The sequence below is a fragment of the Dermacentor silvarum genome, chromosome 1 (assembly GCF_013339745.2).
Source record: "Dermacentor silvarum isolate Dsil-2018 chromosome 1, BIME_Dsil_1.4, whole genome shotgun sequence".
NCBI lineage: Eukaryota > Metazoa > Arthropoda > Arachnida > Ixodida > Ixodidae > Dermacentor > Dermacentor silvarum.
The window spans coordinates 83,636,843-83,651,500 of record NC_051154.1 but is presented as its reverse complement, the minus strand read 5'-3'; the positions used below and the strand labels follow the sequence as shown (position 1 = coordinate 83,651,500).

General features: G+C 42.0%; 1 protein-coding gene across 4 annotated transcripts in view; it reads left to right on the top strand.

Moving 5' to 3' along the window:
- Positions 1-14,658, top strand: part of LOC119431670 (transcription initiation factor TFIID subunit 4-like) — a 99,498-nt gene that overhangs the window by 15,651 nt on the left and 69,189 nt on the right. For 3 of the 4 annotated variants that reach the window (XM_037699164.2, XM_037699157.2, XM_037699152.2), the window contains exon 2: positions 7,173-7,205. The exons of the other annotated variant lie outside the window; for it this stretch is intronic. In XM_037699164.2, the coding sequence (XP_037555092.1) occupies positions 7,173-7,205 (33 nt within the window). The remainder of the gene's footprint in view (positions 1-7,172; positions 7,206-14,658) is intronic. 4 annotated transcript variants of the gene reach the window in all.

Below are 14,658 nucleotides of genomic sequence, written 5' to 3'. Positions count from 1 at the left end.
AAGCCTCATACTGCTAATGAATGAAGCTTCAGCTTCTTTCTAGCTGCAGCCATATGGTCCAAAAGGCATATTTCACTAAAAAAATTTGGGCAGAGGAGCCTCTGTCAGTTCGCCAAACAGATTCGTGATTTCTGTTCCTCAAGAAACAAGCAGCAGTAAATTGCACAAGTGAGTTGAACGTGTAGCATGGAACAGTGAATAAATATTGGTGCATTCCTTTGCGTATTCTGCAAATAGCTGTAAGCCTCAATTAGCTTTACTTCAAATTACCGTAACATAAAATTAACGGGTGAGTAACGACCTAATTTTGAGAAGCAGTTAAACGAACAAGTGGTGCTGGTTGAATCTAAACTGCACTGGCAGGTCCTCGTGCTACTGCCGAGCGTTTGTGAAGAAATGAAAAATTAGGTACTATACCATGAGCTACTCATCATAAGCAAACATGTTTTAATGGGTTAAAATCACGGTAAATGTAGCAGTTATATGTTGCAGACATAGTGACATGCTCGTTGCACCACTGCAGGTATGGTATCCTAACTGGATTCTTATGTGCTATGTTTATGCGTTTATGCTTTTATTAGCCACATGCTATTTATGCTTTTTTATTAGTCCCTCTATCTACAAAGTCTAGATCCGCGCATGAAAAACACGCAATGGGCTGGTCTGAGCTCTTTCAGCTGGCACTGCAGCGTTGCCCTTGAGAAATAAATTGTCGTCTAGGAAATAAGCTCTTTGAATAAGTTTGCGCAAATGAAGACATCGTAAAATGTATTTGAGATGACCGTCATAAGTATACAAGCATAGGGAACGACAGCGAACAAACGGAAACACTGCAGAAGGCGCCCCGGACAGCACCCGAACGGCAGCAGACAACAGGCGCGAGTCCGTGCCGTGATGTCACGCGAGAGGCGCTCGCAGCGCCCCTGTAGGTCATTCTCAGGGCTAATATATGAGAAATTGTCTCTTAACTGTTGCACCGCTGATTTTTCAGTCAAGGCAATCCAAACACGCTGTGGGCATTTTTTTCCGCATTTGTGCTTTGAAGTGCGTCTATTCAAACGCATTTCGTTCCTAGCTGCGTTTCTTACGACAGTGGATGCGGTTATTTCGTTCAGTGATGGTAGTATCACGTGTGCCAACATTGTGAAGTCATTAGAACTCTGAAGTCTGGCCACAGCACACTAAAATGGCTGATAGAAGTTGACCACAATCGACAATACAATGCGGAGAGAGCTGCACCACAGCGCACAAAAGAGGCAAGGCAAGCAAGATGACAAGCTGAAAAGCGAAAAAATGACTTCGACAATGATTACCAAACTGGTGGCTACTATAGATATGTCTTGAACGGTGTTGATGGCAAAAAATATGTGTTTTTCAGGGGTTTTTTTACTTTAAACTCAATTATCTCGAAACCATGTTTTTTATTACATAGGTACCATTATTTCCTTTGTCTTCCAGGATAACCAATTGATTTTATTTCCCTGTCATCTGTATAAGTGTAGGCAACTACTGTGCTAGAATTGAAAATATGCACCTAACGGATTTTGTGTTACAAATTTTGAACTATGCAAATAAAGCCAGAATTTAGGTACTAGTGTGAACAATTTCACCAAAATAGCAATTTTAGTAGGATTTTAATGTCTAGTACAGTTACAAGAGCGCAAAATTTAGAACAAAATGATATATGCATTATGCGGACACCTATTTTAGTTACTGAGGAAACGGTTCCTCAACATGGTCAAAAGTGCACGGGAAGTATAGGGCTTACCCTGTGCCCTTAAGAAGCTAATTAGTGAACATTTATTAATTAGTTTCAGTTTGTTATCCATTCAATAGAGTGATTATGTAAAAGATACTATACAGACGAGGGTACCAAAGTCGGACTGCAACGGGACCCTCGGTTCAATTTAAAAACAATGTATACAAGGTGTGGGTTAAAGCAGCAAAATTAACAACGTAGGAAGGAAAACAAAAGAACTCGCGAAATACAATATGTGTTTCGATTTCTCGTGCTGGTAATGTCTGCCGCTTCGAATAATCCAGCTAAAGTACAAGATTATGCTATATGCCACAGGCGATTTTGAAAAATTCCAGAAAACTTAAAAATGATCAACTCGTGTATTTAAGCAGCAGAGGTACGTCAACTTTGAAATTTAACATAATAATTAATATTAATGGTAATTCATAATGTTGTAGTTCACTGACCTGCATGCCATCAGTGAAGGCAGTGGTGGCATGTCAACATGCCTCAATGCCAAATACATTTAGTGCTGGGGTTGTGTTCTGGTATTGAGTTGGTGCTGTGGCAGCAACTTTGGGCCTAACTAGAAAGTCTATCTATCTGGCCCCCAACATCCGGGAGCATATCAAGGTGGCCGCTATCCCCAGAAGCATGCACCCGGAACGTCATGCCGGTCGTTGCCAAGCTTAAGTAAAAACCCTCCAGACAAGATACAGCAACCTCCTCACCACACTATGCACAGATGCATGCCACGCAGTACCCCCGAAAAGCAGCCATGACGGTCAGCATTGTTGACCATAAACTCCAAGAGGTGGTCTCGATAACGGTCCACACTGCCAACGCCCTCAAAGCGGAGGAGACAGCCATTGCATTAGCCATCACCTCTAGTCAAACCAAAGAACCTGCCATAATTATTACCGACTCCCAAGCAGCTTGCCGTAGCTACGCCAGAGGCAGAATATCTTCCATCGCGGACCGACTCCTCAAACAAGCCTCCCAATTCCCGGACGTTGAAACAGTATGGACTCCAGGACATGAGTCCCTCCGTGGAAATCGGCATGCGCCCGCTGTAGCCCGAGCTCATACCACCCGGGAGCCACAAGAGAGGGATATGGCCGCATCTATGGAGCCCGTACCTTTACAATACAACGCCTTATTACAACACCACTGATTGAACAGACGACAATACCCACCCCCACACAAGACCCTTTCACGCGAAGACGCAGTAGCATGGCGACAATTACAAACCACCACATACCCCCATTTAAGCAGATTACATGCAATATACCCTGCACTATACTCGTACAAATGCTCCCTTTGTAACGACTACGCTTCCCTATATCACACTACATGGGCATGCCCCAACAGGTAGCCCCGCAAATACCCAACCCCACACCCGACCAGTGGGAGGCCGTGCTAACTAGCTCGGACCCTCGGGACTAGTACAAGCAACCTGCTTGTTCTTTTTTTTTTTCACTAAATGTTTTTCCTCCTCCTCCTCTTGGTGTATTACTTGTATAATGGTGGGAATGCTGATAGGACTCTTATGATTTTATTAAGGAAGCCCAGGTGCTGCTAGTTTTATTACAAGAGTGGCAAGATGGGCTGCTTGGTTCATCATGAAGGCAGTATTTCGGCGCTTAGTAAGGACGAGGACAAAGAAGGAGACGTACGAACACACAGGCGCTGTGTGTTCGTACGTCTCCTTCTTTGTCCTCGTCCTTACTAAGTGCTGAAATACTGGCTAGTTTTACTGGTAGCAGTTTCCTTTGACAACACATTATCTAATCATCATCAACCTATTTATGTCCACTGTAGTCTCCCAGTGATTTCCAAATACCCTTGTTTTGTGCCAGCTGATGCCATCTTATGCCTGAAAATTCCCAATTTCATCACACCTAGTTTTATGCCATCCCCGACTGCGCGTCCATTTTCTTGGCACCCATTCTGTAACTCTTAATAGACCACTGGTTATGTGCCCTATGAATTACATGTCCTGCCCAACGTGTAATGTTTTATTTTATTACAAAATAAAATAAAAATTGCTTTTCTTCCTATTTATTAACGAGGGAAGGTGGTGTGAAAGAGAAAATTGATAATGGCTGTGGCTCACAGTGTCCTTTTTTTAACAATTCCTATAATTTTTCAACCAGAAACACTTTGTTCTTTAAGACAAAGCTGCACAGTTTTAAATGGGACACTGCAATGCATTGTTAGCATGTTGACAAAAATAAGTGAGTGATTTGGTTATTTGCTGTCTACTGCTTTGAGTTATGGTCATTAGCAAACAACGTAGCTAGAAATGTTCCTTCAGCTGTTAAACTTTTGATCAGCCATAGTTAGGAATTCAGTGTTGTGTTTATTTTATCAGATTTGGCAGGTTGTTACTGACACTATTTGTTGTCATAAAATTTTATATTTAAAGCATTCATTTTATGCATTTTATGCCTTTAGAGTGTTTTCAGGCTCTGAAAAAAATTAGTATTTGTTTACAGTTGTTGACAAAAGAAAAGCAAAGGTGTCATAATGCTTGACACCTTAAGAAAAAAAAGTGTGAAATTAAAATTAGTGCACACTGTAGTATATGTACATTCTTGTAGGCCATAATGCTAACCAAACAGTTCTTGTGAGTTTGGAACTTAGCTAAAATTTGTGGTAGCTCTCACTTATATAGTGGTCTGGTTGAGAACTCCCAAGAAATCTATGAAATATTTGGGGCTGACACCAAGGGGGTATTCTGAAAGTGTCCACCTAGTGGACTGTTAATTTCAGCCACTGCTGATTGGCTGGAGCTGCACGAGCGAGAAGGAGGCATGCTGGGGGTGTCTGCCTCCTTCTTGCTCGTTCCCCAGCCCAGCTTAAGCAGCAGCAGGAATGGGCAGTCCATTACGTGATCACTTACAGAATAACTCCCCAGGACAAAATCCAGAGACCTCCGGAAGCACATGTAATGCTTGTCACCCAAATGGCAGCACTATTTTTAGTTTTTTATATGGACCTGCATGAAGATTCGTTCCACATTGGCACTGGACACCAGTAGATGCAGGTGTTAGTATGAATAACTATGGGTTCAAAGGACTAGCAGTGCTAAGCTCTCCTCTTGTATTTCTGTGGTTGTGATGTGTTGTGTAATGTGATAATTATGACGTGATATGATGTATTGCTTGAGATGAATATAGTGTCCTATTGTATGCACCAGCACTGGTTAAGGCTGTCTGAGCGTGATTTGGCAGGGCAAGAAATTGAAAATTAAGGCACCTTTTGGTTTACCCGAAATCCATTAAAGAAATTTGCAGGCAATTTCTCCCACTTATTAGTCAATCTGAACTCTTGTCAAACTAAAATAATTCTGCTCAAAATGTCATTCATTCAGACCATGTTGTGTAGATGACCATCTCTTTTGCTGGCATGAAAACAGACAGCAGCAGCACTGCATCTTTGTGATGTTTCACAGCTTTTATGTATCGAAGCGACTTTTGGGACAAGATAAACCTGTATATTTGCACATTGGCACTTTGTCATGTCTGAAGCATTTTTAGAAATTATGTTGGACAGAAATGGGATGCTTGGCATAGCGTGGCAGGCTTTTTAAAAATGGCAGTGATTTTGTGCTTACTTCAATTGCACCATTGTAGTAAGGTTTTCTTATGGTTGGCACAAACTAAAAGGTCACATGCGCCAAAAATAAATTGGCTGTCTTAAAAGTGTGACGTTGGATCTAGTTTCTTTTTCTTTCATTTATTGATTCTTTATAGCAAAGACATGTTTTTTTAGTGTCAGGTTGCTTATGTAGTGTGATGTTACATGTTTAAAGATTATAATAATTTGGGATTGAAGCATTATACACTTGAACTTTTTGCAAATGGCATGCCTATGAATCTGTGAAATTTACTGACAACTGATTTATAATTAAAAAGAGCTGTCAAGTGCAAGGATTAATGAATCAAATTCTGCAGGCAAAGGCCTTTCAGACAGAATTCTTCTTCACAACATGACCATACTGTTGTGTACTCAGGACTATTGAGCAATAGTGCGGCTCATGATGTTATGAAATAAATTTTCTTTCCTGCCAAAGTGTGGCACATTAATGAGCATATACTTCTTTGAATTACTGCATGTAATTGATAGGTCAAACTTTTCTTGCATTACACTGAGCTGTTAGTGGAGGCATCTTATAAGGAAACATGTCTTGGCTTATCCATTGTCTTCAAGTAGCTGCTGTAAAGGTGTTCCTTGATAGCAAAGAGCAACTCCTCCTAGTCACCCTGGTTTCAAATTTGGAGTTGTTCAAATTTGGAGTTGTCTAATTTTGTATTCAAATAATAACAAACATTTTTCAAATAACAATGAAGATGGGCATTTATTGTGAAGATTTTGTAAATCTCATTGTTGGTCAAGTATGAAGGCGTGCCAGCCAGGAAGCATATTTGGACATCATGTAAGGAAAGAGACTCGGCATTACCATCATACACTATTAGTCAGTGACTGGTCAAGAATGCAACATCAAGTGCCTTTCAAATGTAACATCAAAAAAGGGGCTGACAGATGGAGTAGAACACGTGATATAAAGGTTATAAACAGGGATAAGGTGCCTCAGAAAGGCTGGCCAAAGTTTCGATAGGAGGACCACTGACCTTTGACGAAGATAGGTCCTGCTATCGAAACTTTGGCCAGCCTTTCATAGGCACCTTATCCCTGTTTATAACCTTTATATCAAATGTTACATGTATGTATGTGCCACCGAATCACTTTGTCTGCTTCCTCCTCTCTTCCTTTTCCTTTGTATCCATGTTTCTACCTTTGTCTTGCACTGCCATGTTGTGAAACCACACTGGGGACACCTTTTGTTCTTGCAGTGTGAGTGATAGTCATATTGGTGAAGCAATGAAACAGGTCATTTGGCCTTCCCTGGTATGCTTTCTTCGTGGCTTGCCCACCTGCACAATGGGTGGGTATGCTTGTCAAGGATGTTCTTTGAACAGGGGGCCAGGGAAGTCCCTTGTATACGCTTCTCAAACTACCAATTCGTGCTGTGAGTTGTCTTTAGCCCCACCTGCAGTGCATAACATCAGCATTCTCATTGCTGCTGAGCTGCTGGAACACCTCCTCTTCGTGCCAGTGTGATCTGTAAGGGAATATATTTTTTGAATTGCAGGATGAAGGGCAGGCTTATCATGCTTTTTTGGGGAGGAGCCACCCTTGCATTCTTGGTAACTTCCCTTAGCTTAGATTTTGCAAATGTGTTTCGGTAAATTCTGTGAGATGTGATTTTTCTGACTACTGCAAAAAATTTTTATTGGTTTTAGGTATTTGTCTTCATTAAATTTTTTGCCTATCTGTTATGGTGTATGGGGTTGTATTGTTTGCAAACCTCGCTTTTTGTCAACACTTTCCAGTGTTGTAATGTAGAGTGTGCAACTTGTTTCTGCAGAGATACCGCTACCATAGGCCTCCTGAACATGACGTGAGTATAAGCTAGCACTGGTCTGGGGACTTCGGTGTCACTGTTCAATTTTCATTGCACTTTGCACGCCGAGGACCACTGAGCAAGCTGGCATTTTACCTTTGCAGTAAAATACAACATTCATAGCAAAACTTTTATTAAATTTGGCCACTCTATTGGCATATATTCTTGCTTTGGGTTTCTTTTCGCATGTGCACAATAAAAGCAAACTGGCGCCAGCTTGCCATTCGTTATGCTCTTGTGCACAAATGAGAATACAAAGCACATAAACAGGTCCAGATGCACAAATATGCGTGTTATTAGGAGCATCTTTCTCTGTTGCACTGTACTGGGAACAACTGGGCTAATGCTTCAATCATATGGTAGACACCTGGTCCTAAACTTTTTTTTCATTTGCTTTTAGGACAGAGTGGCCTTATCAAAGAAATGTATATCTGTGTAATCTAGTGCTTATGAATGCACTGAGCACTTCAGCAAAACATATAGGTTTATCACCATTACTGCACTGTGGGCTTCTGTGCGCAAATTCCTTGTAGCCATTGTGATGGGTAGCACAGGTCCCCCATACAATACCTCGTTCACCTGCATAGACGAAAAATTCTTGATGGACCTTTGCTGCTGTGAAGGACTCATTTCATAAAGTAGTTGCCCCACTGATTGAATGGCAGTGTTCCTAGTGTCAATGGCCATTGAAGTGTTTCATGTAGATGATGCAGCAAGAATAGTGGCACCACTTGTATAAAATGGCAAAGGGTTGAAGGAGTTGTGCATCCTATTTCAGCAAGCAGGGCAACTGTTTTTACTGCATCAGTACAAAGTAGTGCTGCATTATATTTTTGGCATTTGTCACTGCTAATTTGCATTGATGTTGTCTAGGTTTTATCTTATTTTGAATGTGCACCTTCATTCAAGGAATGCCTGCTTTACTGTAAGCATTACTGCAGTGCTCACAGCTATATTATTCTTTTGTCTGCAGAAAGGTTATATTCCCCATAATTTAGCTAGTCATAGCTTGCATTATACTCATTGTATGTTTCCATTGGCACTGAAATACTGGTGAATTGTTCAGATTTTGCCACATGCTCAAGGTGATTGTGTTCAGAATGATATGCACTGTGGCTACAAAGTAAAAATTTCATTTCATTTTCAGTATCATCTGCTTCTGCATGCAAAATGAACTGCATGAGAGAGCAACTTTTTCTCCTGCGTAACATTTCTGATCATGTTGTGACATCATCACTACAAACTAAGTGAATGTCAATATCTGCCTATATCTCCATTTTCGTAGTTTTGCAACGTTCAGATGAAAAAATGTGATAACACAACAGGATGTCCCTTTGTCTTGGTGCACAAAACCATAAAATTGATCACCACTACCAGCTTGCTTTTTTCTTTTACTCTACTCTGTTGACATCTGGTTCTTTCACTGTTGATGCACCCTGCACTGCACAAGCACACATCTCTTGCAGCTATAACACATCTCTTCATTTCCAACAAGTTTTCATGAACTAAATAAACATCTTTAAGAATGTAAGGTAGGCACTTTCAACTTTTTCTTTGAGCCTGATTTGCAGCTGAGGGTGCAGTAATAGCATTTGCAATGAAAGAAAAGGTTGTTTTGGTTTGCAGTAGCCTGCTAGGGGCATGTGGTTCTGTAGCAGTATGCTGAGCTGTTTGCGGCATGTTTGTTGATGTGACAAGTGTGGCAGCTCATTAGTAGCCACTAATCCTTAGAAATGGGAACAGTTGTAAAGGTTATGCCAGCTATTAGTAGCCACTAATCCTTAGAAATGGGAACAGTTGTAAAGGTTATGCTAGCTTGTATCACTGCTACTAAGTAATTTTTCCAGTATTACTGTCAATGGAAAACAAAACAAAAGTTGCTAGCTATCCCAAGAATTTTTGTACATTGAACAGTTGTAGTCGGTGCTTATGAGAACTGATTAAAATATTGATGGAGCATGTTTTTTTTTTTTTTTTGGAAAATGCAGTACCACCCAGCAGTAAGCAATGGGCATTAGAATTCATGACGAACTTCAGTGCGTCTGAATTGTCTGAAGGTGTGATGCAGGTGTGACAGTATCTCAATGATGCCTTGATTATCTTGATCGATTTGACTCATGATAATTTTTTGTGTTTAAAACATTCAAAAACAATACTTGGACTATGCTGTAGTGTAGAGCTCTGGAATGATTTTTACTGCCTGGGATTCTTTAATGGGCCCATTTTAAAGTACATGAACGTTTTTGCATTTTGCCGCAATCAAAATGCCGCTGCCATTCCTGGGAATTTAACTCTCGACCTCATGCTCATTAGCAGAACACCATAGCCACTGAGCCGCAGCAGTAGGTATTTGATTATCTCAGTTTAATTGTGAGTTTTTTGTTAGGCAGATTAGGCAAGTAGCACTCGTTAGTGCATCACGTTGACTGCTCTGGTATTGCATTTCATGCCTGCAGTGAATTTTTCTATTTTTCTCTTTTAACTCTTGTTAATGTGTGGGCGTAGGTAACTAGTGAAGGAATGAATTTTGGATAATCGAGTCTTGTGTGTGTGTGCACGAGTTGAGGCACTTGTGGCACATAATATGCTAATGTTTGTGCAGCATGAATTGAATGTGCTCATTCATAGAATGATGATCGTGACACTCTATAGTTGATCATGAATTCTAGTGCCCATCTGAAGTGCACTGCAGGCACCAATCAGTTCTGATGGCATGGCACTCTCTCTGACCACTGGACGTGCAGTTGTCTTCTGAGTACCCACAACTGGTGCTGAATTTGTTGCATGCATAACTTCATTCAATGGAAATAGACAATCAACAACAAGATACAAAAACAAATGAATCTAAATGCAACAACACTGCAGTATTGCATAACAGTGATGCTGCTCGAGTTCAGTGTAGTATCATGACCATACTTGTAGTCCTTAGCAGAGTATATTGCGAGAATAAGCACTTGTTGCTGGGTGTCTTGTGCCCTTGCGAAGAAGCACTCTTTTGTTATGGTGTGTTACTGGTCGATTATGAAGACCGCATGCTTCATACAAGGCTGCTACTTGTCAGCCTGAAAGGTACATCTGAGCTCTCCTTTTCAGCAAAAGTCTGCTTTTGAGATGATGATTTGAGTTGCTTTTTGTGAGGGCTTAACTGTTGTGAAAAATCTATCTTTTGAACATTTCCCATTTCAAACACAATGCACATCTGGGCCTTCCACTGTGCAAAATTTAGTACCTTCAAATTATTCCAAGACTTGAGATTGGGCCATAAATGCAGAGCATTAAGCTTTCCAATGTGAATTATTTCCATTATTACTTTCTTTTGTATCAATGTGCCCACGATTACTATATTATTATACAGTCAGTGTTTTTTAATCAGGGTTGTCACATCTCACTCATTTTCCTCAGTTGTGAGCTGCCTGTGCTTCAATTTTCTTTCACTGGTATGTTGCCAGATGTTACCACCATGCATTGCACCAACTAAGGTGCTCTGTTCTCCAATGTGCATGTTTAGTGGCACGGGGCCTAGACATCATGTTCTGTATATTAATAGATAACCAAACAGTCATGATCAGTCTTTGCTGTATGGCTAAGTGTCCATAGATGCTATGATATCTGCTTGGTGCTTTTGAAAAATGCCATTGTGTTGTGCATTTTCTTAGACTTAATCACTTTTACATTAGGTATGCCTTCTGGGCTGTTGGCTTAAGCACCATTACTTTTGCACCTGGTGCTAGATTCTTGAGTGCCAGCAATGAATACTTTTGCCTAAGTTCATCTAGTAGCTTACATTTTTGTATGGGTCACATATAGGGGCATGGAGTTCTCGTTTTTCCGATCGAGGGCTGGGGCTTGGCATGATTCCCCCCCTCCCCCTCTCTCTCTCTCTCGCTAACTAAAATTAAATTATGGGGTTTTACGTGCCAAAACCACGATCTGATTATGAGGCACGCCGTAGTGGGGGACTCCGGAAATTTGGACCACCTGGGGTTCTTTAACGTGCACCTAAATCTAAGTACACGGGTGTTTTCGCATTTCGCCCCCATCGAAATGCGGCCGCCGTGGCCGGGATTCGATCCCGCGACCTCGTGCTCAGCAGCCCAACACCATAGCCACTGAGCAACCACGGCGGGTGCTATATATATGTGTGTGTGTGTGTATATTACTAATAAGATGATGCACATATGAAAACGTCTTTATTTTCCCAACATTAGGCCGAGGTCTGGCTTTCAAATTAAGTTATATTATATTATAAATTAAACTTAATTTTTCTGTTTTACAAACCAAACCAGTTTTATTATGTGACACGCCGTAGTTGGAGACTGGAATTATTTTGGCCACCAGAGAGTCTTTATTGGAATCTCTTATTGGGCACCCAAATCACAGCACACAAGTTTATGTGTTACAGCCATAGCTGTTCCGGGCTTACTCCTCTTGTCGTTTTGATATACGCTGGCATTCGTCGCAGGAATCCGAAAGTGCTTTGTGAGCAGTGCCCTGATTGGATTCAAACTTCAGTACCGGACAGTAGTAGTTAAAGCTTTGCCTCGTAGGCGCTGGACTAATGCTACAGAAGAGAAGAATATTGTGCCTGGAGAGTGCAGTCACACTGCTAGTTTTCACTGATAAACCAGCACTAATGTAACGTAAATTAAATGAAGCCAATGGTAAAATGCGAAAAGCAGTACAAGAAACATCTTTGTCTCTCCACTTCACGACCGAGGAGTGCTACTTCCGCAACGAATGAAATTTTATTCTCAACAGGAGATAGCTCTGCATGCATCAGTGAATGTTTACTCCAGTTGTGGTGAAGGTGCAGCAGCACTAAATTTCTCGCAATAGTGTGTGGAGAAGAAAACAAAAATAATGAACAAATGGAGCATTACAGCCGAAGCAGGTTTTTAACGTAAGAGCTCGGTGTTTCATGCAGGACTGTAGGCTGTTGACGAGATTTTTTTTTGGACAGCAGAGCTTTGCAGGGCACCAAACTTACAGAGGTGTGCAAAAGGTCCATTTAGATCGTTATGCTGTATATATATCAGCTCGTGGAAACAGTCTGCAAAACACCATATGGGGCTTTGGTGCCCGTATCTTTACATGCCTGGAGTCTCTGTAATTGTTAAGCTTACAAGCACGATTAATGAGTGATAACGGCATGAAGGAAAGTAGGAGCCAGAGCCACTATGCGTTGTTCAAATTGCAGTCACTCTCAAGTTCCATGCCTCAAACGAAGGGGAAGTTTTCGTGTCAGCAATTTTCAAGGTAGCCCATCTGATGATGTTGGATCTGATGGTTGCCAAATGCACATCACATTTGAGTGGTGGGTGAGGCTTGTAGAGGCACATGTTTGTAAGTGAACAAATGTATAACTTTTGCAGCATTACATTTAGTGTTGTGTGGTGTCTATGAAAAAAGTATTCATGCTTGCATCCTTCTTTCATACATTCATTTTCTTTGTCCTGTCACATAATAAGTCAGTCTTCACTTTTAGAAACTCCATACAAAATACACTTATCATGCAATAAGTAATCATTACCTGAATATTTCAATTACATGTACGGTGGAATCTCAATGAGATCTTCACAGGAACTGGAAAATAAAGCGTATCATCCCATGTATTATTCAACCAAATCGTATTATCGGGAAAAGAAAAGGAAACATATTATCTCGAAAAACGTATTATGTGGACTCGTATCAGCGAGATTCCACTCTACATGGCATCTTTCCGCCAGAAGTGTAAAAGTACATATGGTAAAGGTCTTGCCATTTTGGGAACATAACAGTGACTGCTGAAACTTTCCAATAGCGATTCCTCACGGAAGCTTGATAGACTGCCAGTGAAGCCATTTCTTTGTTGGATTTATTTTAGAATAACTGCATGTTTCCCCACACCAGAAATGGAACGGTAATAGACTGATTGTGTCACTTCACAGTGTGATGTCCCCCGCAGGAGAGTCTGTGTCAGCAGGCGTTTGGTGAGCTGCGCCACCACGTACCCGAGCACACGAGGGTTGGACCCTCCCTCGTCTAACCGTGCGCGGTTTAGCCGTGTCCGGGGAAAAGGGGATCCTGGGGGTTGAGCTGATGCTGAGTGTTTGGACCTTTAAGGCCCCTGGCCTCGGCTTCACGTAGACGGCATCCCCGGGCTGACCCACTCAGGGGAAATCGTAGTTGCCTTTTCCTGTCTCTCTCTCCCTCCAACCTTCGTCTTTCTCTCTCACTTTCCACCTCTCCTGTCTTCTCTTCGCTTCATTTTATTTCCAATTTTCCAGGCAGCAAGGGTTAACCTGGTGTAATTTATCTAACCTTGGGTCTATCATATTAGGTTATAGGGGCTACATACAGCTGGCGTCTGCGTCTCCTTCGGGTCTCGTAGCATCCCCTTGTTGGGCTCGGTGGTGGGCGGCTGGCATAGCTACCGAAATTGTCGTTACCTTTATGGCTTTTTCGTCATTCCCCCAACTCCCTGATCGCCCTCATAAACGAGGGTGCACCGAAGAAGTTTTCAAGTTTTTTGGCCGCCAAGTTGATAATTTTCCAAGATTTCATGTCATACATTCTGAGAAAGAAGAAAAGTCAGCAAGAATCGTCTCACCTTTCCTGGTTGCGAAATCACTGATGGAAGCTTTTGGCCCAGGTTACACAGTTTCCAAGTTGGCAAGCGGTGATCTACTGCTTGAACTCCGTGATAAAATTCAATATGAAAAGCTACCTAATCTTGTGTCTTTTGGGGCCATTCCAGTGAGTGTCACCTCACACCGTTCTATAAACACCATTCGTGGTGTCATCTCCGATGACGATCTAATGGAGCTAACTGAGACTGAACGTTTGGAGGGATGGAGTGACCCTCCAAACCTTCATCAATGTGAAAAGAATTAAGATGAGGTGTGATGGTAAAGAGATTCAAACCAAGCATCTAATCCTAACATTCAGGTCAAGTGTGCTTCCCGAGATTATCGAGACAGGCTATGGTAAAGATCTGAGTCAGGCCTTATATCCCAAATCCCCTCCGCTGCTTCAAATGCAAAAGGTTTGGCCACAGTTCTCAGAAATGCCGAGGCCGAATAACCTGTGCCAAATGTGCCGATGAACACCCATCTGAAAATTGTGAGAATGCGCCACACTGTGAATTGTGATGGGGAGCACCCTGGATACTCGCGATCGTGCCCATCATGGAAAAAAGAAAAAGAAATCGTGACAATCAATGTGAAGGCAAACATATCGTTCAAAGAGGCAAGCAGGCGGGTAGTGTACCTGCCAAAGAATACCTTTGCCGAAGTGGCGCATCAGGGGGCAGCGCCACAACGGCCTCCGGCGGCTGTCCGGCCCGCACACAGTAAGCCGGCGGTGACGCCATCCGCCCCCTCGGCGGCTGCAGCTAGTGCTGCGCCGCCAACCCAGAAGAAGGGGCCGTCGACCTCCGGGTTGGTGGCCTCAAGGGTCTCGTCTCTTGAGA